Source organism: Psammomys obesus, unplaced genomic scaffold, assembly GCF_907164565.1.
Source record: "Psammomys obesus unplaced genomic scaffold, mPsaObe1.curated_primary_1811, whole genome shotgun sequence".
Classification (NCBI taxonomy): Eukaryota; Metazoa; Chordata; class Mammalia; order Rodentia; family Muridae; genus Psammomys; species Psammomys obesus.
In genome coordinates, this window is record NW_026587759.1 from 2,286,506 (window position 1) to 2,312,829 (window position 26,324).

The 26,324-nt window shown below is 37.1% G+C and overlaps 1 protein-coding gene across 3 annotated transcripts in view; it reads left to right on the forward strand.

The window, feature by feature from the left end:
* Kiaa0825 (KIAA0825 ortholog) overlaps positions 1-26,324 on the forward strand; it is a 406,282-nt gene that overhangs the window by 60,610 nt on the left and 319,348 nt on the right. For all 3 annotated transcript variants that reach the window (XM_055604019.1, XM_055604021.1, XM_055604022.1), the window contains one exon: positions 10,773-11,439. In XM_055604019.1, coding sequence (XP_055459994.1) covers positions 10,773-11,439 — 667 coding nt within the window. The remainder of the gene's footprint in view (positions 1-10,772; positions 11,440-26,324) is intronic.

A 26,324-nucleotide genomic window follows, 5' to 3' on the forward strand; every position in this document is an offset into this window, starting at 1 on the left:
GTTGATGTCTCAGTGTCTGAAAGCCCCACGGGCCTGGGTTAGTTGTCTCTGTTGGTCTTCTTGCGAGGTTTCTATCACCTCCAGGATCTTCCATCTTTTCCCCAGCATTTCCACAAGACCCCTGAAGCTCCGATCCATGCTTGGCTGCATGTCCCAGAATTTGTCTTGATCCACTGCTAGCTGGAGCCTCCCAGAGGGCAGTCAGGTTAGGCTCCTTTCTGAAAGCACAGCAGAGCATCATTAATGATGTCAGGGGCTGTCATTATTACCCTGGGGTGGGTAGAGAGCACATCAAGTCACATGACTGAGCATATCTCCCCTGAGGCCAGGGAAGGCAGCCCTGCCAGGGGAAAGTGAAGCAGAAGCAGGCAATAGAGTCCATGTTAGAGACAGCCCCACCCTCTCCGCTAGCCAGGTGTACCATATGAAGACCAAGCCTCCCATTAGCTACATGTATGCAGGGGGCCTAGGTCTAGATCAGGGGTAGGGGGAAAGGAAAAATTGGGGGAACTGGGAGGAGAGGAGGGAGGGAACACCTAGGGTGGGCCAATTATTGTTTGGATTTTCTTTCAGTCTTTGTGCCGTCTTTATCCTTGCACTTCTTTTAGGCAGGGTAATTTTTGGATCACAGGTTTTGTGGGGGGGTTGCTGTTCCCCTCCTTCCACTAGTCCTGCCAGCCTAGGTGGTCACTTCAGTCTTCATGTCCCACCCTGTTAGGAATCTCAGCTGGAGGCACACCCATGTCCTCCTAGGAGCCAAACCTGTTGCAGGCCTACAGCTTGACAAAGAGATGTCCCACCTCAGTTTCCCTTCTTGTTCCTAGCTCTCACACCTCCAACCCTTGTTGCCTCCACATCTTATCTCCAACATTATTTCCCTCCCAGTTCCATCACCATCCATTTCTGGTGTCTACTCTATTTCCATTTCTGAGTGACATCTGGCACCCTTCCTTTGGCCCTCCTGGTTACTTAGCTTCTTTGTGGATTATACGGTTTTCCTGTGCTATAGGTCTAATAACCACTTATAAGTGAGTACATACCATGTGGGTCTTTCTGGGTCTGGGTTACCTCACTCAGGATGATCTTTTCTAGTCCTGTCCATTTGCCAGCATATTTTATGATTTTTTTTGTTTTTAATAACTGAGTAGTATTCCATTATGTAAATAAATTTTCCACATTTTCTTTTTTTCATTTTCTTTTTTATTTTATTAATAGTTACATTTTATTAACTGTGTATCCCAGCTGTATCCCACCCCCTCATTCCCTCCCAATCCCACCCTCCTTTCCTCATCTCTTCCCTGCCCCTTTCCAAGTCCACTGATAAGGGATGCCCTCCTCCCATTTCATCTGACCCTGTTTTATCATGTATCTTCAGGACCGGTTGCAAAGTCCTCCTCTGTGGCCTAGCAGGACTGCTCCTTGCGGGGTGGGGAGGTCAAAGAGCCTGCCATTGAGATCCTGTCAGAAATAGTCCCTGTTTTACTAGAGAAAAACTCACTTGGTTACTGAGCTACCAAGGGCTACATCCGAGCAGAGGTTCTAGGTTATATCCATACATGGTCCTTGGTTGGAGTATCAGTCTCAGAAAAGACCCTTGTGCTTGGATATGTTTGGTCCTTGTGGAGCTCCTATCCTCTCCACGTCATACTAACTCCCCCGTCTTTCATATGATTCCCTGCACTCTGCCGAGGGTTTGCTTATGAGTCTTAGTATCTGCTTTGATACACTGCTAGATAGAGTCTTTCAGAGGCCCTCTGTTGTAGGCTCCTGTCCTGTTACTTGTTTTCTCCTATGTCCAATGCACATCCCATTTATCTTTCTAAGTGAGGATTGATCATCTTACCCCGGGTGCTCTTTCTTGTTTATCTTCTTTAGATGTATAGATTTCATTATGTTTATCATGTCTTATAGATCTATATGAGTGAGTATATACCATGTGTGTCTTTCTGCTTCTGGGATACCTCACTCAGGATGATCTTTTCTAGATCCCACCATTTGCCTGCAAATTTCATGATTTCCTCCTTTTTGATTGCTGAGTAATATTCCATTGTGTAAAAATACCACAATTTCTGTATCCATTCCTCCGTTGATGGACATCTGGGTTGTTTCCAGGTTCTGGCTATTACGAATAAAGCTGCTATGAACCTGGTTTTAAAAATATCCTTGTTGTGTACTTGAGGATATTTTGGATATATGCCTAGGAGTGGTATATTTGGGTCTTGAGGAAGCACTATTCCTAATTGTCTGAGAAAGCACCAGATTGATTTACAAAGTGGTTGCACAAGTTTACATTCCCACCAGCAATGGAGGAGGGTTCCCCTTTCTCCACAACCTCTCCAGGATGTGTTGTCATTTGAGTTTTTAATTTTAGCCATTTTGATGGGTGTAAGGTGAAATCTCAGGGTTGTTTTGATTTGCATCTCTCTGGATGGCTAAAGATGTTGAGCAACTCTTTAAGTGTTTCTCTGCCATTCTATGTTCCTCTACAGAGAATTCTCTGTTTAGCTCCATACCCCATTTTTTAATTAGATTATTTGATTTATTGCTTTTTAGCTTCTTTAGTTCTTCATATATTCTGGATATCAGCCCTCTGTCAGATATAGGGTTAGTGAAGATCCTTTCCCAGTCTATAGGCAGTCGTTTTGTTCTGACTACAGTGTCTTTTGCTTTACAGAAGCTTTTCAGTTTCATGAGGTCCCATTTATTGATTGTTGCTCTTAGAGCCTGAGCCGTTGGTGTTCTGTTCAGCAAGTTGTCTCTTGTGCCAATGAGTTCTAGGCTCTTCCCCACTTTTTCTAACTGATTTAGAGTATCTGGTTTTATGTTGAGGTCTTTGATCCACTTGGACTTCAGTTTTGTGCAGGGTGATAAATATGGATCTATTTTCATTTTTCTGCATGTAGACATCTAGTTGGACCAGCACCATTTGTTGAAGATGCTGTCTTTTTTTCCATTGAATGGTTTTGGCTTCTTTGTAAAAAATCAAGTATTCATAGGTGTGTGAGTTTATTTCTGGGTCTTCTATTCGGTTCCATTGATCCTCCTTTCTGTTTCTCTGCCAATACCATGCAGTTTTTATTATTATTGTTCTGTAGTAGAGCTTGAGATCCGGGATGGAGATACCTCCAGATGATCTGTTGTTTTATCAGATTGTTTTGGAGATTCTGGGTTTTTTGTTTTTCCATATGAAGCTGAGAATTTTGATGGGAATTGCATTGAATCTGTAGATTGCTTTTTGCAGGATCACCATTTTCACTGTGTTAATCCTACCAATCCATGAGCATGGGAGATATTTCCATCTTCTGATATCTTCTTCAATTTCTTTCTTCAGAGACTTAAAGTTTTTTTTCAAACAGGTCTTTCACTTGCTTGGTTAGAGTCACCCCAAGGTACTTTATGTTATTAGTGGCTATTGTGAAGGGTGTTGTTTCCCTGATTCCTGTCTCGGTACTTTTGTCTTTGGTATATAGGAGGGCTTCAGATTTTTTTTTTTTAGCCAATTTTGTATCCAGCCACTTTGCTGAAGGTGTTAATCAGCTGAAGGAGTTTTCTGGTAGAATTTTTGGGGTAACTCATGGATACTATCATATCATCTGCAAATAGTGACACTTTGACTTCTTCCTTTCAGATTTGTATCCCCTTGATCTTCTTTAGTTGTCTTATTGCTCTAGCTAGGACTTGAAGTACTATATTGAAGGGATACGAAGAGAGTGGGCAGCCTTGCCTTGTCTCTGAGTTCAGTGGGATTGATTTAAGTTTCTCTCCATTGAGTTTGATGTTGGCTATAGGCTTGCTGTATATTGCCTTTACTATGTTTAGGTATGTGCCTTGTATCCCTGATCTCTCCAAGACTTTAAACATGAATGGGTGTTGGATTTTGTCAAATGCTTTTTTGTCTTCTAAGGAGATGATCATGTGGTTTTTCTCCTTCAGTTTGTTCATGTGGTGGATTACATTGATGAATTTCTGTATGTTTAACTGCCCTTGCATGCCTGGGATGAAACCTACTTGGTCATGGTGGATGATATCTTTTATGTGTCCTTGTATTCGGTTTGCAAGTATTTTATTAAGTATTTTTGCATCATTGTTCATAAGAGATATAGGTCTGAAGTTCTCTTTTTTTTGTTGGGTGTTTGTGTGGTTTAGGTCTCAAGGTGACTGTGGCTTCATAGAACGAGTTTGGTAATGTTCCTTCTGTATCTATTTTGTGGAATAGTTTGGAGAGAATTGGAGTTAGCACTTCTTTGAAGGTCTGGTAAAATTCTGCACTGAAACCATCTAACCCTGGGACCCTCCACATTTTCTTTATCTGTTATTCATTTGAGGAACATCTGGGTTGTTTCCAGTTTCTGACTACTACAAATAAAGCCAGCATACGTTGTCACTTGAGTTTTTGATGTTAGCTATTCTGACTGGTGTAAGATGGAATCTTAGAGTTGTTTTGATTTGCATTTCATTGATGGCTAAGGATAGTGAGCATCTCTTTAAGTGCTTCTCAGCCATTGAAGATTCTTCTGTTGTGAATTCTCAGTTTAGCTCTGTACTCCATTTTTAAGTTGGATTATTTGTTTTGTTGATGTTTAGTTTCTTAAGTTCTTTGTATATTTTAGATATTAGCCCTCTGTCTGATGTAGGGTTGGTGAAGATCTTGTCCCAATCTTTAGGCTACTGTTTTGTTCTATTGACAGTGTGCTTGAACTTATAGAAGCTTCTCAATTTCATGAGATCCCATTTATTTGTTGATTTCAGAACCTGTGCTGTTGGTGCTTTTTTTTAGGAAGTTTTCTCCTGTGCCAGTGAGTTCCAGAATTTTTCCCACTTTGTCTTCTAATTAGGTTTACAGTCTCTGGTTTTATGTTGAGGTCTTTGATCCACTTGGACTTGAGTTTTGTGCAAGGTGATAAATATGGGTCTATTTGCATTTTTTTTCAGACATCAATTTAGACCAGCACCATTTGTTAAAGATGCTTTCTTTTTTCTATTGTATGGTTTTGTCTTCTTTGTAGAAAATCAAGTGCCCATAGGAGTGTGGGTTTAATTCTGGGTCTTCATTTCAGTTCCATTGATCAACCTGTCTGTTCCTATGTGAACACCATGTAGTTTTTATGACTTTTTTCTCTGTAGTACAGCTTAAGATCAGGGATGTTGATACCACCAGAAGTTCTTTTATTGTATAGAATTGTTTTGGCTACCCTGGGTCTTTTATTTTTCTATATGAAGTTAATGGTTGCTGTATTTCGGCCTGTAAAGAATTGTGTTAGAATTTTGATAGGAATTGAATTGAATTTGTAGATGGCTTTTGGCAGTGTGTTTTTACTATGTTAAACCTACCATTCAGTGAGCATGGGAGATCCATCTATTTTCTAAAATCTTCAATTTTTTTCTTCAAAACCTTGAGTTCCTGTCATACAGGTCTTCCTTTGCTTGGTTAGAATTATACCAAGAAATGTTTTATTATGTGTTGCTTTTGTGAAGGGTATTGTTTCCCCAATTTTTTTTCTCAGCTCTTTTGTCCCTTACATAAAGGAGGGCTACTTACTTTTTTGGGTTACCTTTGTATCCAGGCACTTTGCTAAAGATGTCTATCAGCTGTAGGAGTTCTCTGGTAGAATGTTGAAGGTCACTCATGTACAGTATCATATCATCTTCAAATAGCGATACTTTGACTTCTTCTCCACCAATTTCTATCCCCTTTATCTCCTTTACTTGTTTTATTGCTCTAGCTAGAACTTCAAGTACTATAGTGAAGAGATATGGTGAGAGTAGGCAGCCTTATCTTGTCCCTGATTTTAGTGGGAATGCTGTAAATTTAACTTGATGTTAATTGTTGACTTGTAGTATATTGCCTCTATTGTGTTTAGGTAAGTGCATTGTATCCTTGATCTCTCTATGACTTTAAACATGAAGAGGTGTTGGATTTTATCAAAGGCCTTTTCAGCATCTAATGAGATGATCATCTGATTTTTTTTTCTTCCAGTTTATTTATATGGTTTATTACATGATGGATTTTCGTATGTTAAAGCATCCGTGCATTTCTGGGATGAAAACTACTTGATCATGGTAGATAATATTTTGGATATGTTCCTGGATTCGGTTTGCAAGTATCTTATTGAGTATTTTTTCATCAATGTTCATAAGGCAGATTGGTCTGAAATTCTCTTTCTTTGTTGGGGTGATTTAGGTGTCAGGATGACTGTGGCCTCACAATTGCCAATGTTCCTTCTGTTTCTGTATTGTGGAAAATTTTGAGGAGTATTGATAATAGTTATGCTTTGAAAGTCTGGTAGAATTCCGAGCTAAAACTATCTGTCTCAGGGCTCTTTTTGGTTGGGAGGCTTTTGATGACTGCTTCTATTTCCTTGGGTATTATGCTTTCATTTAAATTATTAACCTGATTTTGATTTAATTTTCATAAGTGGTATCTATCAAGAAAATCAGTCATGTCACTTAGGTTTTCTAATTTTGTGGCACACAGGTTTTTTTAAGTGCGACCTAATGATTCTTTGGATTTCCTCAGTGTCTGTTCTTATATCCCCCTTTTCATTTCTGATTTTATTAATTTAGATACCCTCCCTGTCTTTCAGTTAGTTTGGTTAAGAGATTGTCTGTCTTGTTGATTTTCTCCAAGAACTATCTCTTGTTTTTGTTGACTGTTTTATCATCCCTGAGTTTGATTTTTTCCTGCCATTGACTCCTCTGGGTTGTGTTTGCCTCCCTAGTCATCAAGTAGAGAGTTGTTCAGTTTCCATGAATTTTTGGGTGTTCTATTATTTCTGTTGTTGTTTAAATATAGCTTTAATCCAAATTGGTCTGATAGAATACAAGGTGTTATTTCAATTTTCTTGTATTTGTTAATTCTTGCTTTGTGTCTGAATATGTGGTCAATTTTGGAGCAGGCGCCATGAAGTACTTACAATCAGATATATTCTTTTGGGTTGGATGGAATGTTCTGTAGATGTCTTGTTACGTCTAATTTACTCATAACATTGGTTAGTTTCATTTTTTCTCTGTTTAATTTCTTTTTCAGTGATCTGTCCATTGGTGAGAGAGCTGTGTTAAAATCTATTATTAATGTGTTGGGGTCAATGTGTGATTTAAGTTTTAATATTTTTTTTTTTACAAATGTGGGTGCCCTTGCATTTGGGCCACATATGTTTGGAATTGAGACATCATCTTTTTCCTTGAATGTGTACGAAGTGCCCTTCCCCATCTGTTTGATTAATTTTGATTGAAAGTCTTTTTTATTAGATATTAAAATAACTACTCTGGCTTGTTTCTTGTGTCCATTTGTTTGAAAAACCTTTTTCCAGCTGTTTATTCTGAGGTAATGTCTATCATTATTACTGAGATATGTTTCTTGTATACAACAGAATGATGGGTTCCATTTATAATTCATTCTGTTAGCCTGTGCCTTTCTTTCTATTGGGGAGTTTAGGCCATTGATGTTGAGAGATGTTGATGACCAGTTGTTGTTACTTCCTCTTATTTTGATGTTGGTAGTGGTAGGGTGTGTGTGCGCATGTTTTCTTTCTTTTGGTTTTGTAGCTGTGACATTATTTGTTTCCTGTGCTTTCCTGGGTGTAGTGAACCTCCTTGGGTTGGAGTTTTCCTTCTAGTGTCTTCTGTAGGGCTGGATTTGTGGGTAGGTACTGTTTAAACTCGGTTTTGTCATGGAATATCTTGTTTTCTCCATTAATGTTTGTTGAGAGTTTTGTTAGGTAGAGTAGTGTAGGTTGGCATCTGTGCTCTTTTAGTGTCTGCATAACCTTTGATTAGGCCCTTCTCACTTCCATAGTCTCTCTAGAGAAGTCAGGTGTAATTCTGATAGGTCTGCCTTTATATGTGACTTTGCCTTTTTCCCTTATGGCTTTTATATTCTTTCTTTGTTCTGTATATTTAGTGTTTTGGTTATTATATGTGACTTTGCCTTTTTCCCTTGTGGCTTTTATATTCTTTCTTTGTTCTGTATATTTAGTGTTTTGGTTATTATATGATGGGAGGATTTTCTTTTCTGGTCACAACTATTTGGTGTTCTGTAGGCTTCTTGTATGGTTTGTTGTTGTTGTTGAAATGTTTTCTGATCCTTCGAGTTTGGAGTCTTCTTCTTCTATTCCTATTATTCTTAGGTTTGGTCTTCTCATATTGTCCCAGATTTCTTGCATGTTTTGTGTGAGGAACTTTTTAGATTCAACATTTTCTTTCACTCATGAATCGATTTCTTCAATTATATCTTCTGCACCTAAGATTCTCTCTTTCATCTCTTGTATTCAGTTATTATTGATTCTTGTGTCTGTAGTTCCTGCTCTCTTCCCCAGGTTTTCTTTTCCAGGATTGCCTTTGATTGTTTTCTTTATTGCTTTCATTTCCATTTTTAGGTCCTGGACAGTTTTATTCATTTTCTTCTCCCATTTAGTTGTATTTTCTTGTATTTCTTTAAGGGGTTTACTCAGTTCCTTCACCTGTTTGTATTTTCCTTTGTTTCTTTAAAGGATTTATTCAGTTCCTTCTTCTGTTTAGTTCTATTTTCCGCCATTTCTTTTAGATATTTATTTTCTTCTTTTAAGGCCTCTATCATTTTCATGACCTCCGATTCAAGATCGTTTTCTTGTGCTTCCAGTGTGACAGTATCCTAAAGACTTGCTGTGGTTGGATAGCTGGGTTTTGGTGGTGTTATATGGCCCTATGTTTTGATGCTGGTGTTCTTGTGCTGACCTCTACCTATTTAGTAGACTCTGTTAATAGCATGCCTGGCGGACTCTGAAGGTAATAGTTCTCTGGTGTTGTAGGTAGAGCTCGTTGCCACAGATGTCCTTAGTCCTCTGGTTTTCCTACTGCTCCTTGATCAGTGCTGGCCTCAGGGCTGCAGACTGGGGAAGATCTCAGGAAATGGCCAGGTTGCTGCTGCTCCCTGATTTGTGCTGGTCTCAGGGGTTGGATATTGGTGTGGGTCCCTAGGATGGTGCAGGCCAGGGAACTGGGGTATGGGTCCTGAGGTGAAAGTGGAGCACAGAGGGGCTTGGGCAGACCTGGCCACTGTTGCTGGCAGGCTTGTGACAGGCCCGTAGATTGGGGTGTGGGATGTGGTCTCTTACCTGTTGCTCCCTGATCTGTGCTGGTCTAGGGGCCCACAAATTGGGCCCTTATCAATTTTTTTACATGGTACTAGATTCACTCTTGATGGCATTTTTCTATATCTATTTTTCAATGAAAATATTAGTCAGGTAAGAAACTGGCTCTTAGTATGATAGTTATAATGAGATTATTTTCACCATTTAAGTAATCATACAAAACACGTGTTTTGAACCTCTGTATTCTGTTATTCTTCGCTTGTCAGATATTTACAGCTATTGGCTGGCTTATGGAAAGATAAAGCTGAGACACTTATATGGCACTTCTGATTCACTGATGGCCTTAGTGCTGCTGGGTCCGGTGCGCTTGGAGAACATTTTCTTTCTAGATGTAAATAACTAAATAGTATAAGAGATAAGAGACATGGAAACCAAGCATTTATGCTAGGTCCTGTCCCTCACTGAAAAACTCACATATGATGTTTGAAATGTCATTCTAGTGTGTACCATGTCAGATATCCTTATCCATAAATTGGGCTATTAGGGTTTCCAAATATCATTGTCAGAGTTTTCATTATGGACAAACCTGAGATTATAAGAAAAATGTCTTTTATATAATAAAATGTTGGGATCTGCTCTAATATTTGCATATTAAATGTGCATTGTAGTTCTTTGAGTGAATGAGAACCAGTTGCAGGAATTTGTCTAGCTGTTTAATTCTGAATTGCATGTAATACCTGTGGTATCTTTATCAATAAGAAAATTCACAGCCAGACTCATTTTTATGCCACTTGAGCCTTGCTTCCATTTCTTTTCTAATCAGCTTGTTTCTACTTAGAGAATATGAACTAATTTCAGAATTGGCTGAAAATGGATGTAATTAGGAAAGTTGTCATGTATGGAGAATGTGTGTATAATTCAGAGTCTAGAAAGAAAGTAATTTTTTTGTTCTTTTATTATTCCTAATTATACCACCATTGTTTTCTACCAACACAGAAAGATTAAATGAATAATTCCCTATCACCTTTTGGGGGCCTTTCTGAAATTTTTTTCCCTATTTTGAGTTAGTTATTTCTTTGTAGTGAACAGAAATATTCTCAGATTAATTTTTACAGTAAAACCTTTCTTACCATTGTTTATAGCAATAAATTTAAATGAAAGTTGGAATCTTCCAATGTATTAAATTTTATTTCTCAGGATGGCAGCTATTAGTGACCCCTAAGCATCTACTGTATTTAGTGATTTCTTTTCTAGAATTATCTTAAGGATTGTATTGGGGGGAGGGGTGGTTATAGTAAGTATATTCATTCAGGCATAAAAATGGTCTGCCAGAAATTAATTAGGACATTATCTTGACTTTATTTTGTCTCAGGAACTCATTTATTCAATGTTTTCTTCAGGCCTGTATTTAGATGTGTTTAAGCTTTGCTATAGCTCAGGTTACACTGAATAGTGGGGCTTAAATGTGCATGTACAGAAATATAACTGAATAGATAGCTGACTGTACTTCCACTATCTCTGTCCATAGGAGGGTGCACATTCTTTACCGTCAGTGTCGTTTAAATCCCAAGTGCAAGACAAAAATATCTTGAGGAAAATTGAATATTCATTCTAAGTTTAATCAATTATAAAATGTGTGTAGACATAAGTTTTGTTATTCTTAGATTTCATTACATTTCTAACGTTGTAATTTACTTTTATCAGCAAGATTTGCTGAAAAATGAAGAAAACCAAGAAGAGATGATCCTGGATTTACTCTGGGACCTCTCCTGTCAGAGCGGCATCTCTTTCCTGTCACCCCTCGGAGGGACCTCCTTCTCCTTCCTCTCAGGGACATCACTGCACTCTGTCGAAGATTACTCCTCTGTGGATGTAAAGTCTATTTGGGATGATGTAAGACTACATCTTCGACGCTTCTTAGTGAACAGGTTAGAAAGCCATAATGAGATGAACAATTCACAGCAAAAAATTGAACTGAAGAATCACTGTCTGCAGCAACTCCTCCTGCTCTACTCCGAATCTGACGTGCTCGCCAAGTATGGAAGCATACAGAAGAGGCTGCTGGCCAAGTTCCTGCGAGACTCCCTTCCCTCCTGCCACAGAGACGGGGACTTAGAAGGAAGTGCTATTGGATACCGAAGCGCGGTACTCGCGCTATATTCAATGATAGAAGAGGATTTTAACATTCTGTGTGAAATTTTAGCGCCATCCTCAATGGTGCAATTCATTAATGAAACTTACCTGGATACAGTTACAGAAGAAATGACAAAAATTCTTGAAAAATTTTGTGAGCTGCAGTTCAAAGAAAATGTTCCTGTTCTTAAAACAAGCAAGAGCTCCAGCAAGCACAGAGGAACAGTGCATGCTTTGGGTTAGTGACATTTACTTTTTTTTTTTTTTTTATTTTCACTTCAGTCTTTCACACCTTTTCTGTTGTCGATATTTGGTTGAATCACATTGCAAGCTTCAAAATAAAGTAGAAAATAAATGAGCTGAAGTGAGCTGAAAGCTCATGCATTCCTTTTTCTCTAAGTGTAGTCATGGACATGTTTTCCATTTTGTTAAGTTGTTATTGATACTGAAAATGTAAGTCAAATGAAGTTTTATTTTCTGGAGTGCATACATCAAATGATATAATGCTAGCTAATATAATACACACTCATATATGTGTGTATGCAAATATAAATACATGTACAAATATATATACAACAAAAGAGCATGAACTTTATTATATTTTCCAAAGCCAAAACATTAGTACTTAAGGAGAGTTGTTTAAAGTTGTTTTAAATTTACATTAAATAAACTAGGAGTTGAAAAACTGCATTTTAGTCAGCCTATTCTAATAAATAGAAATTATAAATATTAATCAAACTTTTTTTTCATTGCTTACGAGGTATGGCACTTTATAGATCACTTGAAAGAGCTCTATTTTATATAATAATATATACAGTAAAATTTAATTTAAATTCCTAATTTTATTCAAAATATTAAAGAATAAAGAAAATATAACACTATAATAAACTTTCTTTTTATGGTTTTAGTTTTCTACCAGTGGAGAAAAATAAAAATGTGATTGTTTTATTACTAGTTATGAAATACTAAGGAATATTTATTTCTAAATGTGTTTCTGAACTATATTATTTAAGTATTTGAAAATTAATTTTTTGGTGAATTATTATGTGTCATTGAATTTATGATCAGTTGACATTTTCTATATGACTATATATTGTACTTACCTTTGCCAAAAGACCAAATTAATATGATAGATGCATTTTCAAATAAGTTAATATCCTGCCAAAATTTCAGTCTTTTCTTTGGTTGCTAAGTCACACTAACAGATGAGCCAACTAGTTTGTGGGATGATAGTGCAGTTATGATCATGTAATTCAGGAGCACTGTGGGTCCACATCAAGCAGGTGTACTTTCATCTTAATTGCTAACACATAGTTTTGAAATGTATTTCATGCCTGTGCTTGCTTTCTGAAAATTATATATATATAATTCAAAATCCTGCCTACCGATAAAGAGCTTTGTATATAAAAGCTCTGTCTGGGTTAAATACAGTTCATATGTAAGCCCACCTTAACGCTGGAGTTGGAAATTATTCACACAAACCTAATTGCACTAATCCTTCTCAATCACTGTCACCTGAACTTTTGTATAAATCACTTTTTTTTTTCTTTTTCCAGAGCTGAGGACTGAACCCAGGGCCTTGTGCTTGCTACCACTGAGCTAAATGCCCAACCCTGTATAAATCACTTTTAAATGAGTGCTTACCAAATATTAGGTATTCTTATCCCAATTTTACATACAAAATAAAAACTTAGATTACCTCACTCTGGATTATATGTGTCCAGTCAGGATTCATATTCACACTGAGGATTCATGTACAGGGTTTTTGTTTTTGTATAACATGTTTTCAACCCCCATGCTGTTAGACTGTATCTCAGATTATAGAATTAAATGTTTAAATGTTCTGCCATCAATAATAGAAATCTCAAGCTTTCTTTGTCAAGTAGTCCACCTGAACGTAGTTTAACTAAGCTTTATTGACTGCCTGTCAAGTGATTCATTTAGCAGCAGCCATATTTAAAATTCTGAGCCAGACATGGAGTTGGTAAGAAAACCAAATGAGTCATTACTGTCATGTGAGAAACACCCAGAAGCTCACCCCACCAGGCGTGCTTTTGTTTCTTCCCAGAACACAATTGTTTTCACCCAATGACCAAATTCTATTAACAAATTACAACTTTGAGAAAATCAACAGTAATTTGTATTCTTTTTGGAATAAATTCTAGATTGGCTGAGTGAGAAATTATTATTTTTAATATAATCTATCTTTATGATTCTGAGTCTTTGCTATTTTACCCAATATTATAGAAAGAGCATTTCTTGAGTAAAACTTTATTGGTTCAAATAAGAATTTACATTATGTTCCTTAATCTTTCTAACCACTTCCCAAGGTAGATGCCATTAGTATCTCCATTAAACAATGTAGAAAGTGAATAGACATATCCTCAAGGGCACAAGGTGAATTAAGGATTCAAATTAATGTCTGTCAGACTCCAGTTCCTTATTCTGTGACTATACTGTACTGAGCAAACCCATTAAAGAATACATCTCTGACTTCTGTGTGCTGCTCATTGTCAGTTGTGGGTGCTGCTGCACTCTTTTCCACAGGGAAACTTTTCTCTCATTTGAAAGACTCACAGCTCCAGGCTGGAAGTCTTGCTTCTGGCTCCTCTTTTGTAGACTATTAATATAGCTTGGGATTCATGTGTTTGCTTCAGTCTTAAGACAGTTTGGACCTACTGAGTTTTTGATTGCCTCCGATTTTATGTTGAGGTTGGGCACTCTTCCCACAGCAGTCTGTGAATGCCTTCTTCCTCGTACTCGAGCATCGAAGAAATGGCTGCTGCTTGTCACTGTATGTAGGACTTTGCAAGGCTTTCTTCATGGGGGTTCATAATCTTTTCAACAGTTCTTCATACTCTATGTGCGGAAACTGGGACGTGGGGAGGTAACATTCCCACAGCTACAGAAGAAAGGAGCTGCCTAGGTTTGCAGTGATGATTTCTTCCTCTCCTCCCTCCCTCCCTTCCTTCTCTTTCTTTTGTTTTTGTTTTATACTGGAGATAAACACAGGGCCTCGCGCATGTTAGGCACATACTTTACTATTCAGCTACATATCAGGCCCTGGTATATTATCCTGACTTACTATTAACTCATATGTCAAAAAAGCATTTGATGTTGTAATTCTTAGTACAAAAAGTAGTCATTTGTGAAACACTCTAACATTTTGTCTAGATTTTCATCTTCTTTGGTTCTATACAGTACTCAGCAGGTGTTCTTGCTTTTCTTTTTTATTGGCAGTGATTGTTAGCTGACTTATAATTTTATTTTTACCTCAGAAACTGATCAGTTTCTGTAGTTTCTATACTGTACTGTTTGTTCTTAGCTGGCCCTTCTGGTGGTGGTGTTCATATAGGCAGCCCAGAGTGGCATCTGGATATAAGCAATTCAGGCATACACATTCACATACATTTATATGTGTATGTATACATATATATGTATACACACACACGTTTGACTTGAGCTTCCGTAGAACAAATCTAGTTATCAAAATGTTAACTGAAAATCTCAAGCTTTCTGGAAACTTTATTATAGTCTTAAGGCCTTTTAAAAATGAAAAGAAATACATATATATATATATATATATATATATATATATATATATATATATATATGTGTGTGTGTCTCTATAGTCCATGCTGGGCTTTGACTTTCTGTGTGTCCACAATTTACCTGTTTTTACCTCCCTAGTAAAGATGTGAGCCAGTACCTCAGCTGTTCAGTGTGCCTTGTTGTTTTGTGTCTTGGTGATTTGCTTTTTTTGCGGTGCTATAGAGTTAACCCAGCTCCTTGTGTGTGCTGGCCAGTTGCTCTGTCACTGAGTCACATGCCTTGCCATTGGATGCCTTCAAGTTTCCAGAGGAATTTAAGAGCCATGATCTTTTCAATAACTCTATCTTATTATTTTGTGTTTTTATAGTTTCCTTTCTAATATTGGAGCAAAATATTACTTAAATGTTTATGCTATAGGAGTTTCTGCTTTCATTTTTTAAAGGCCTTACGGCCATGAGAAACAGTTTCCAGGAAGCTTTAGATTTTCAATTAACACTTTGATTATAACTAAATTTGTTCTTTGGAAGCTCCCGTTATATTTACATGTGTTCAGATTTAATCCCCCATTTCAGGGGAGTCATTTTTCTCTATCTAAGTTTGGAATTACTAAGGAAACTAATTTTAATTGTAAAATTATATTATTTCCTCTCTATTTAAAATGTACTTTTTAAATATTTTGGGAATATGGTTATTTTGAGTGGTAAATTTTAGTTAAATTGATGCTCTATATTTTAATATAGAAATACGCTATTAGGAGATTAGAAGTCTCAAATAAATTTCATAGCTCCCTCCACGTCTTACCTGAGTTCTTTTTGAAGTCCTTGGTAGCTTTTAAAGGAAAGACTTCGAGTCCTCCACATGCTCCTGAGTGTAAAGTTTCAGAACTGTGGTCAAAAAGAGCTTGCTTGTTGGCTTCCCTGAGTCAAAACCTTGGAATTTTGAAAGGATGGCATTAGATAACACCTAAGGATCTTTGAAGTCGAAACTTTTTCTGATTCAATAGGAGGAGTAAAGGCCTATATTTTGACACCAAGAATAACCAAATCTGTTCACTCTACGGAAAGAGATACATCAACGAGCTCAGTATATGGATTTGTGTGCCATAGTAGAAGATGCAAAACACTCTAGTATCTCTCTCTGGGAGAGATGTCTTCCCTGCGCAAATCCGAGGCCTAGCAACATGTAAACTTCCCTGTCTCACCCTTGTATTTGTTAGGGATTGAGGGGAGGAGGTAAGGAAGAGTGAGTGAAAATAAAAGCTGATTTTCTCTGTATGGCTTATACCTTAAAGGATTCCTAGTAATTAATTTTTTGTCTTTCTTTTTATCTCATAACCACATTTATTTCATGTTTAGTCTTGAGTGTTTTTTAGTAGGAGGGTTTTTAAACAGGTAATTGAAAATCAGGATCACATACAAGAATTAGGAAAACAATTATTATTATGTATTGTTGATTTGAAAGGATTTGGTATGCATAAATCCACATAAGTGCATATGTTTTTTCTCTGCCATTGTTTCAATCAGACAGGGCAGGGCTTAACAATGATGTGTTTTGTCCTCAGAAGAGCCAGCTCTTTTCTGCAAGGCTACAGATAGCAGGCAAGGACAATATTTTCTCACAAAAAGGAACCATGAACTGCATGAATTCCTCCATGAGTAAAAAAAGTAATTCTTTAGAACTAGGTTTTGTAAAGCACTGAAAAAGTGGCCTTATATGGCCTAAGCAGCTCAGTTGGATAGCATTAGACTGGAGTAGTCTTATCCCAATTACAATACAGCAGTTGTGTTGTTGAAGGCTCCTAAGTAACCTTAGCTCATCTTTCAGCATGCAAAGAAAGTAAAAGTGATGGATTTGTTCCTAACATGTCCTTAAATGGTATGCACAGCACCTTCTTCAGCTTTCTAGAATATTCCCTGATGGCCATGCCATCTGCAGGACAAAAAGATTTGTCTTTCACCCAGCAAGTATTTATGTCTCCACAGTAGGCATTCACTGGGACCCATCTACAGGCAAAGGATGAAACTAGACTTAAATCTATTTGTCTTTATTTCATCCTCTTCGGAGAAGACAGGATCAAGTAAACTCTTCATGAGATTTACAGTAAGGTTTTTATGTTCCAAGTCTTCCTCAGCTGTTGTAATTCTTCCAGTTTTAATAAAGCACTTATAACTTAGAATATATTTTACAGAAAATACTTAAATGAACTATGAGATTTGCAGAATATAAATGCAAAATTATATTTTTGTTGACACTTTCTCATTGATCATCTTCACTTTCCTTGATGCCCATCTACAAATATTCAAGGCCACTCATAAAGCAAAAACTTTGTGTGTGTTTTTATCCTACCGTGGGCATCACTAACCACTTTCTTTACTGGCAGAACAGTTGGTTCTTAGGATGCCCCTGAAATGGTGAGCATTATCTCTGTTTCTTAGATACAAAACCCAAGTTTTAACATGTTAATTACATTGCCATAATATTCAAACACATCATGACAAAGCTGGCCCTCTTACCTACTATGACTTCTTGTCCTTTTTTAAATGAATTGATTTTTTTAATTTTTTTATTAATTACACTTTATTCATTTTGTATCTCCCCATAAGCCCCTCCCTCCTCCCCTGCCGATCCCACCTCCCTCCCCTTTCTGCATGCATGCCACTCCCCAAGTCCACTGATAGGGGAGGTTCTCCTCTTCTTTCTGATCTTAGTCTATCAGTTCTCATCAAAAGTGGCTGCATTGTCCTCTACTGTGGCCTGGTAAGGCTGCTCCCCCCTCAGGGGGAAGTGATCAACAAGCAGGCCAATCAGATTATATCAGAGGCAGTCCCTCTTCCCATTACTATGTAACCCACTTGGACACTGAACTGACATGGGCTACACCTGTGCAGGGGTTCTAGGTTATCTCCACAAATAGTCCTTGGTTGGAGTATGATTTTTCTGGGAAGTTCCCTGTGTTCAAATTATCTTGTTCTGTTGCTCTCCTTGTGGAGTTCCCGTCCCCTCCAGCTCTTACTATTTCCCACTTCTTACATAAAATTCCATTCACTCTGCCCATCAGTTGGCCATCAGGCTCAGCATCTGCTTTGACAGTCTATACTGCAGAAGCTTTCAGAGGCCCTCTGTGGCAGGTTTCAAGGTGGTTTCCTGTTTTCTTCTGGCTTTCAGAGGCCCTCTGTAGCGGGTTCCGAGGTTGTTTCCTATTTTCTTTTTCTTCTGATGTCCATCCTCTTTGCCTTTCAGGATGGGAATTGAACATTTTAGTTAGGGTCCTCTCTTTTGCTTAGTTTGTTTAGATGTACAGATTTTAGTGGGTTTATTCTATATTGTATGTTTATATGAGTGAGTATATACCATGCGTGTCTTTTTGCTTCTGGGACAACTCACTCAGGATGATCCTTTCCAGGTCCCACCATTTACCTGCAAATTTCATGATTTCCTTATTTTTTCATTGCTGAGTAATACTCCATTGTATAGATGTACCACAGTTTCTGCATCCATTCTTCAGTTGAGGGGCATCTGGGTTGTTTCCAGCTTCTGGCTATTACAAATAAAGCTGCTACAAACATGATTGAGCAAATGTCCTTTTTGTGTACTTGCGCCTCTTTTGGGTATATGCCTAGGAATGGTATGGCTGGATCTTGAGGAAGCGTTATTCCTAGTTGTCTGAGAAAGCGCCAGATTGATTTGCAGAGTGGTTGTACCAGTTTACATTCCCACCAGCAGTGGAGAAGGGTTCCCCTTTCTCCACAACCTCTCCAGCATGTGTTGTCCCTTGAGTTTTTCATCTTGGCCATTCTGATGGGTGTAAGGTGAAATCTCAGGGTTGTTTTGATTTGCATTTCCCTAATGGCTAATGAGGTTGAGCATTTCTTTAAGTGCTTCTCTGCCATTCGATATTCCTCTACAGAGAATTCTCTCTTTAGCTCTGTTCCCCATTTTTTTAAGTGGATTACTTGGTTTATTGCTTTTCAGCTTGTTTAGTTCTTTATATATATTGGATATGAGTCCTCTGTCAGATAAAGGGTTGGTGATGATTCTTTCCCAATCTGTAGGCAGTCGCTTTGTTTTGATGACAGTGTCCTTTGCTTTACAGAAGCTTTTCAATTTCGTGAGGTCCCATTTATTGATTGTTGTTCTTAGAGCCTGTGCTGTTGGTGTTCTCTTCAGGAAGTTTTCTCCTGTACCAATGAGTTCTAGGGTATTCCCCACTTTTTTTTCTAGCCGATTTAATGTGTCTGGTTTTTTGTTGAGGTCTTTGATCCACTTGGACTTCAGTTTTGTGCAGGGTGATAAGTATGGATCTATTTTCATTTTTCTACATGTAGACATCCAGTTGGACCAGCACCATTTGTTGAAGATGCTATCTTTTTTCCATTGTATGGTTTTGGCATCTTTGTCAAAAATCAGGTGTCCATAAGTGTGCGGTTATTTCTGGGTCTTCTGTTCGATTCCATTGATCCACCATTCTGTTTCTATGCCAGTACCATGCAGTTTTTATAACTGTTGCTCTATAGTACAGCTTGAGATCAGGGATGGAGATACCTCCAGAAGATCTTTTATTGTAGAGGATTGTTTTAGCAATTCTCGGCTTCTTGTTATTCCATATGAAGTTGAGAATTTTTCTTTCCAGGTCTGTAAAGAATTGTGTTGGCAATTTGATGGGAATTGCATTGAATCTGTAGATTGCTTTTGGTAAGATGGCCATTTTTACTATGTTAATCCTGCCAAGCCATGAGCATGGGAGATCTTTCCATCTTCTCATATCTTCCTCTAATTCTTTCTTCAGAGACTGGAAATTTTTTTCATACAAGTCTTTGACTTGCTTGTTTAGGGTTACACCAAGGTACTTTATGTCATTTGTGGCTATTGTGAATGGTGTTGTTTCTCTAATTTCTTTCTTAGCCCTTTTGTCTTTTGTATACAGGAGTGCTACTGATTTTTTTTGAGTTAATTTTGTATCGGGCCACTTTGCTGAAGGTGTTTATCAGCTGTAGGAGTTCCCTGGTAGAGTTTTTGGGGTCACTCATGTATACTATCATATCATCTGCAAATAGTGATAATTTGACTTCTTCCTTTCCCATCTGTATCCCCTTGATCTCCTTCGACTGTCTTATTCCTCTAGCAAGGACTTCCGATTTTTAAGACAATACTTTTAAAATGTGAAGGGTAGTCCCTACTTTAACCACTTGTTGTGCACTGCTTTGGGGGATTGAAACTTGTATTATTATAATTACATTTATTTCTCTCCATACAAAGTTAAGCAATGTGAATTTTGGAGCTATGATAGCAGTGATGTGCCAACCCATGGCATCAGGTTTTATATTTGGAAAAGAGTTAGAAAATTTTTGAAAGTTTGAACTAAAAGAAAAATGTTCGCTGGGTAGGGAGCAGCCTCACCAGGCCACAGAGGAGGACAATGCAGCCAGTCTTGAGGAGACCTGATAGGCTAGGGTCAGAGGGAAGGGGAGGAGGACCTCCCTTAGCAGTGGACTTGGTGGGGGCGGGGGGCATCGGAGGAGATGAGGAAGGTAGGGGATGAGGTAGGGGGCTACAGCTGGGATACAAAGTGTATTTGTAATTAATAAAAAATAAATTAAGTTAAAAAATAAAAAGGTTAATTTCAATTTTTTACATACTATTTTAAAGGTCACTGGATGGAGTATATTATTTTATTCCAGAAGATGCAAATAATCAATTAAGTGTCAGATTCAATCCAGATTTTATCTAAAAGTAACCTGTATTTTATAATCCCATCCATTTTCTGACAAATTTCATTCTGGAAAACAAGATTTCCTTCTTTTTAATAGCTGAGTGTTCTTCTATTATATAAATGTATCACCTTTTCTTTATCCATTTTTCAGTTGAGGGACATCTGGGTTGTCTCCAGTTTTTGGCTATGATGAATAAAGCTGCTATGAACATAGTTTAGCAAGTGTCCTTGTGGTATGGCTGAGTATCTTTTGTAAATATGCATAGGAGTGGTATAGCTGGGTCTTGTGGTAGAATTATTCCCAGTTTTCTGAAAAACTGCCAGATTGATTTCTAAACTGATTAAACAAGTTTGCACTCCCACCAGCAATGGAGAAGTGTTTCCATTTTCCACACTCTAACCAGCATGTGCTGTCACTTAAGTTTTTGATCTTAGCCATCCTAAGTGGTGTAAAATGGAATATCAGAGTTGTTTTGATTTGCATTTCCCTGATGACTAAGGATGTTGAACATTTCTTTAAGTCTTTCTTGGCCAGTCGAGATTCCTCTGTTGAGAATTCTCAGTTTAGCTCTGTATCCCATTTTCAAATTAATTTATTTGGTTTGTTACTGTCTAATTTCATATATATATATATATATATATATATATATATATATATATATATGAAATATATATAGTATGGAAATATATATAGTATGGATATTGGCCCTTTGTTGGATGTAGAGTTGGTGAAGATCTTTTCCCAATCTGTGGGCTGCCATTTTGTCCTGTTGACAGTGTCCTTTGCCTTACAGAAGCTTTTCATTTTCATGTGGTCCTATTTATTAATTGTTGATCTTAGTGCCTGAGCTGTTGGTGTTCTGTTCAGGAAGTTGTCTCCTGTGCCAATGAGTTCAAGGCTCTTCCCCACTTTCTTTTCTGTTTGATTTAGTGTATCAGTTTTTATGTTGAGGTCTTTGATCCACTTGGACTTGAGTTTTGTGCAGGATGATAAATATAGATCTCTTTGCATTCTTGTATATGCAGACATCTAGTTAGATGAGCACCATTCCTTGAAGATGCCTTCCTTTTTTTCCATTGTATGGTCTTGGCTTGTTTTTCAAAATTAAGTCTCCATAGGTGTGTGCGTTTATTTTGGGGTCTTCAACTCAATTCCACTGATTAGCCTGTCTGTTTTTATGCCAATACCATGCAGTTTTTTATTACTATAGCTCTGTAATACAACTTGAAAGCAGGGATGATGATAGTTCCAGAGGTTCTTTTATTGTATACGATTGTTTAAGCTATTCTGGGATTTTTGTATTTTTGTATGAAGTTGAGAATTGTTCTTTCAAGGTCTGTAAAGAATTGTGTTGATATTTTGATGGGGATTGCATTAAATCTCTAGATTGCTTTTGTCAAGTTGGCCATAATGAGAGAGATCTTTCCATTTTCTGTGATCTTCTTCAATTTCTTTTTTCATATCTTTAAGTTCTTGTCGTATAGATCTTTCACTTGCTTGGTTAGAGTTACACCAAGGTATTTCATACTATTTCAGGCTATTGTGAAGGGTGTAGTTTCCCTAATTTCTTGTTAAGCTCATTTATCACTGTATATAGAAGTGTTACTGATTTTTTTTTTTTGAGTTAATTTTGTATCCAGGCACTTAGTGAAGGTGTTTATCCCCAGTAGTAGCTCTCTGATAGAATTTTGGGGGAACTGATATTTACTGTCATATCACCTGTGAAAAGCAGTACATGGACTTCTTCCTTTCAATTTGTATCCCCATGATCTCCTTTAGTTGTCTTATTATTTTGCCTAGGATATAAGTACTATATTGAAAGATACAGAGAGTGGGCAGCCTTGTCTTGTCCTTGTAGAACTGCTTTGAATTTCCATTTAATTTGATGTTGGCTATAGACTTTTTGTGTATTACCTTTATTCAACTTAGATATGCATCTTGTATCCCAGATTTCTTCAAAATTTTTGCCATAAAGGGGTATTGGAGTTTGTCAAGAGCTTTTCAGCATGTAATGAGATGATCCTATGGTTTTCCTTTTTTTTTTTTTTCAGTTTGATTACATTGATAGGTTTTCATATATTGAACTATCCCTGCATCCCTAAGATGAAGCCAATTTGATCATGGTGGATGATGTTTTTGATGCGTTCTTGGATTCCGTTTGCGAGTATTTTATTGAGTATTTTTCCATCAATGTTCATGAGGGAAATTGGTCTGAAATTCTTATTTTTTGTTAGGGTTTTGTGTGGTATAAATATGAGGGTGACTGTGGCCTCACAGAAGGATTTTGGCAATGTTTCTTTTGTTTTTATTTTGCAGAACAGTTTGAGGAGTATTGGTATTAGCTTGAATTGAAAGTCTGGTAGAATTCTGTGCTAAAACCATCTGGCCCAAGGCTTTCTTTGAAAGGGATACTTTTAATGACTGTTTCTATTTCTTTATGGGTGATAATTCAATTTGTTTATGTGATCTTGATTTAATTTTAGTGACTGTAACCTATCAAAAAAATCATCTATTTAGTTTAGATTTTTCCAATTTTATGGAATACAGTCTTTAGAAGTAAAACCTAATGATTGTGTGGATTTACTCAGTGTCTGTTATGTTTTTTTTTTTTCCATTCCTGATTTTGTTAAGTTGGATATTGTCTCATTGCCTTTTAATTAGTTTTGCTAAGTGTTTGTCTCTCTTGTTGTTTTTCAAAGAACCAGCTCTTGGTTTTGTTGATTCTTTGTATTCTCTTTTGTTTCTAATTTATTGTTTTCAGCCCTAAGTTTGATTGATTACTTCCTGCCATCTATTCCTCTTAGGTGTGCTTGTTTCTTTTTGTCCTAGAGCTTTTAGGTTTGTTGTTAAAGTCCTAGTATGAAATCTCTCCAATTTCTTTATGAAGATACTTAGTGCTATGAACTTTCCTCTTAACAGTGCCTTCATTGTGTCCCATAAGTTTGGGTATGTTATGCCTTCATTTTCATTGAATTTTAAGAAGTCTTTAATTTCTTTCTTATTTCTTCCCTGATCATTGAGTAGAATAGAGAATTGTTCAATATCCATGAATTTGTATGCTTTCTGTCTTTTCTGTCATTGTTGAAGTTCAGCTTTAACCCATAGTGATCTGATAAGGCACAAGGTGTTGTTTCAATTTTCTTGTATTGGGTGAGGCTTGCTTTGTGACTGACTGCATGTTCAATTTTAGAGAAGGTTCCATGAGGTTCTAAGAAGAAGGTATATTCTTCTGTGTTTGGGTGAAAAGTTCTATACATACCTATTAGGTTCATTTGATTCATGATATTTGTTATTGTCATTATTTCTCCATTTAGTTTCTGTCCCAATGACCTGTCCATTGGTGAGAGTGGAGTTTTGGAGTCTCTCATTATTAATGTGTGGAGTTTGATGTGTGATTTAAGCTTCAGTAAATTTCTTTTACAAAAGTGGGTGTCCTTGTATTTTCGAGCATAGATGTTCAGAATTGAAAGGTCATCTTGATGGATTTTTCCTTTGATGAGTATGAAATGTCCTTCCCTGTGTCTTTTGATTAATTTGGATAGAAAGTATATTTTATTAGATATTAGGATGGCTACTCCAGCTTTCTTCTTGGGTCTGTTTGCTTGGAAAATCTTTTTTGAGCCCTTTATTCTGAGGTAATGTCTGTTTTTTACTGTTGTGTGTTTCTTGTATGCAGGTACATAACACCAAATAGATTGGACCAGACTGAAAATCCTTCCTCCATGTAATAATCAAAACACTAAATATACAGTACCATGAAAGAATATTAAAAACTGGAAGAGAAAATAGGCCAAGTAATATATAAGGGCAGACCCATCTGAATTACATCTGACTTCTCAACAGAGACTCTAAAAGCCAGAAGGGCGTGGGCTGCTGCCCTGCAGATCCTAAGAGACTTCAGCTGTCCGCCCAGGCTACTATACCCAGCAAAACTTTTAATCACCATAGATGGATAAAACAAGGTATTGTATCACATAACCAAACTGAAACAAAATCCCTGTAAAAATCCAGCCCTGCAGAAGAGACTAGCACGAAAACTAGCACTCAAGAAAACACAGTAAATAATAATTCCATGGTAGTAAAAGCAAAAGAATATGTATGCACACCCACATGTATGCACACAGGCCCCCTAACATGCATGCGTGCATACTGCCGCTACCATCATCAATATAAAAGAACTAAAAATCATTGATCACTAATATCTCTCAATATCAATGGACTTACTTCCCCAATAAAAAGACACAAGCTCCCCAATGCGATGTCACTCACCTGTAATCCCAGCACTCTGGGATACAGAGGCAGTTGTATTGCTGTGAGTTTGAAACCAGGCCTACACAGTGAGTTCAGGCAGCCACGGCTGTACAGAAAAATCCTGTCTCAAAAAACCAAAATGAAAACCAACCAAACAAAATAAAACAAAAGACACAGGCTAACAGCATGAATGTGTTAACAGAATCCATCATTCTCCTACACATAAGCAATTAGTTTTATATCTTCAAGACTCATTCTTTTCTTTCTCATTACCTCATGCCATCCTTTCTTTTCCTTTCCACATGATATACTGTAGCCCTATGTACATTTGTTTATACATACATGTATGCATTACATGCATGCTAGGCTCTATATATGAGGGCCATTATGCATTTTTTTTCTGAGACTGAGTGACCCTCTTTCCTATTCTAAGATCGTGAACTTTCCTGCAAATTTGGTGATTTCGTTTTTCTTCAGAGATGAATAATATTCCAGTTTACATGTGGAGTAGGTTTTCATTCCTGTTGATGAACAGCTGGGTTTGTCCCACTTTCTTTTTGTTAACTAATAGAGCACCAATAAACAGACATTGCATATATTTCTATGGGAGGGTATTGTGTTTTCTGAACTGAACTAAAAAAACTGCAAAGTTAAATACTGCAGGTTTTGCACTTGATTCTTGTGCTAGAGTTGAACTTAGGACAGTGCACATGCTAAGAATGCCCTCCACCACTGAGCAGTGCCGCCACCACCACCAGACTCTCTGGCGTACTACTGAGGTTTAAATAAAATGTATTTGTCAATAGAGAAAAATTAAAAATGTATAATCCATACTTTTTAGGTATTTAAAAGAAAAAAAATAAAAGCATTAGGGACATCTGGAAAGTTGTGATGTCCATCAAACATTTTTCTATTTTTCTTTTATTGAAAATAATAGTTTTTCTTCAATATAATTTGATTACGATTTCCTCTCCTCAAACCCCTCCAATTTCTCTGCTGCTTCCCTTCCCATCTAAATCCAAAGCTTTCTGTTTCTCATTCGAAAGCCAACAAACATCTAAAGAATAATAATTAAATAAAAAAGATAAAAATCAAACAGATTTGAATAGGACAATAGAAGCACAAAAACAGGAGAAAAGGAGCCAAGGAAAGAGTACAAGAAACACACAGAGACCCAGATGTTTTCACACACACACAGGAAACCAATAAAAACACATTTTAAAACTGATAAATATGACATTGAAGATTATGCAAATACTATCCAATGTGATTTGAGTTTAATATATTTTTAATTTTTAAAAAAATTATACTCTGTGGTGTCTGTACACACAAGCGTACAAGAAATCAGACAGGTGTTTAAAAGCATTGATCACCTGCGCGGCTAGTGTCCTTGTGCTTTTTCTCTGGTTCTCTGAGAGTTCTGTAAGGTTCTGTCATTTTCAATCAACAGAGAGTACATGTGATCACCATATCTGATAAACTTGTCAATGCCTCTTTAAAGCAGGATTCCCCAACCTATTCAATTCTCACCTCGTGGTTTCATTCTAAGTATCATCTTGATAAGACAGAGCTATGTCACAGGCAGCTGTGTGTCAGCTCTGTCTACAAC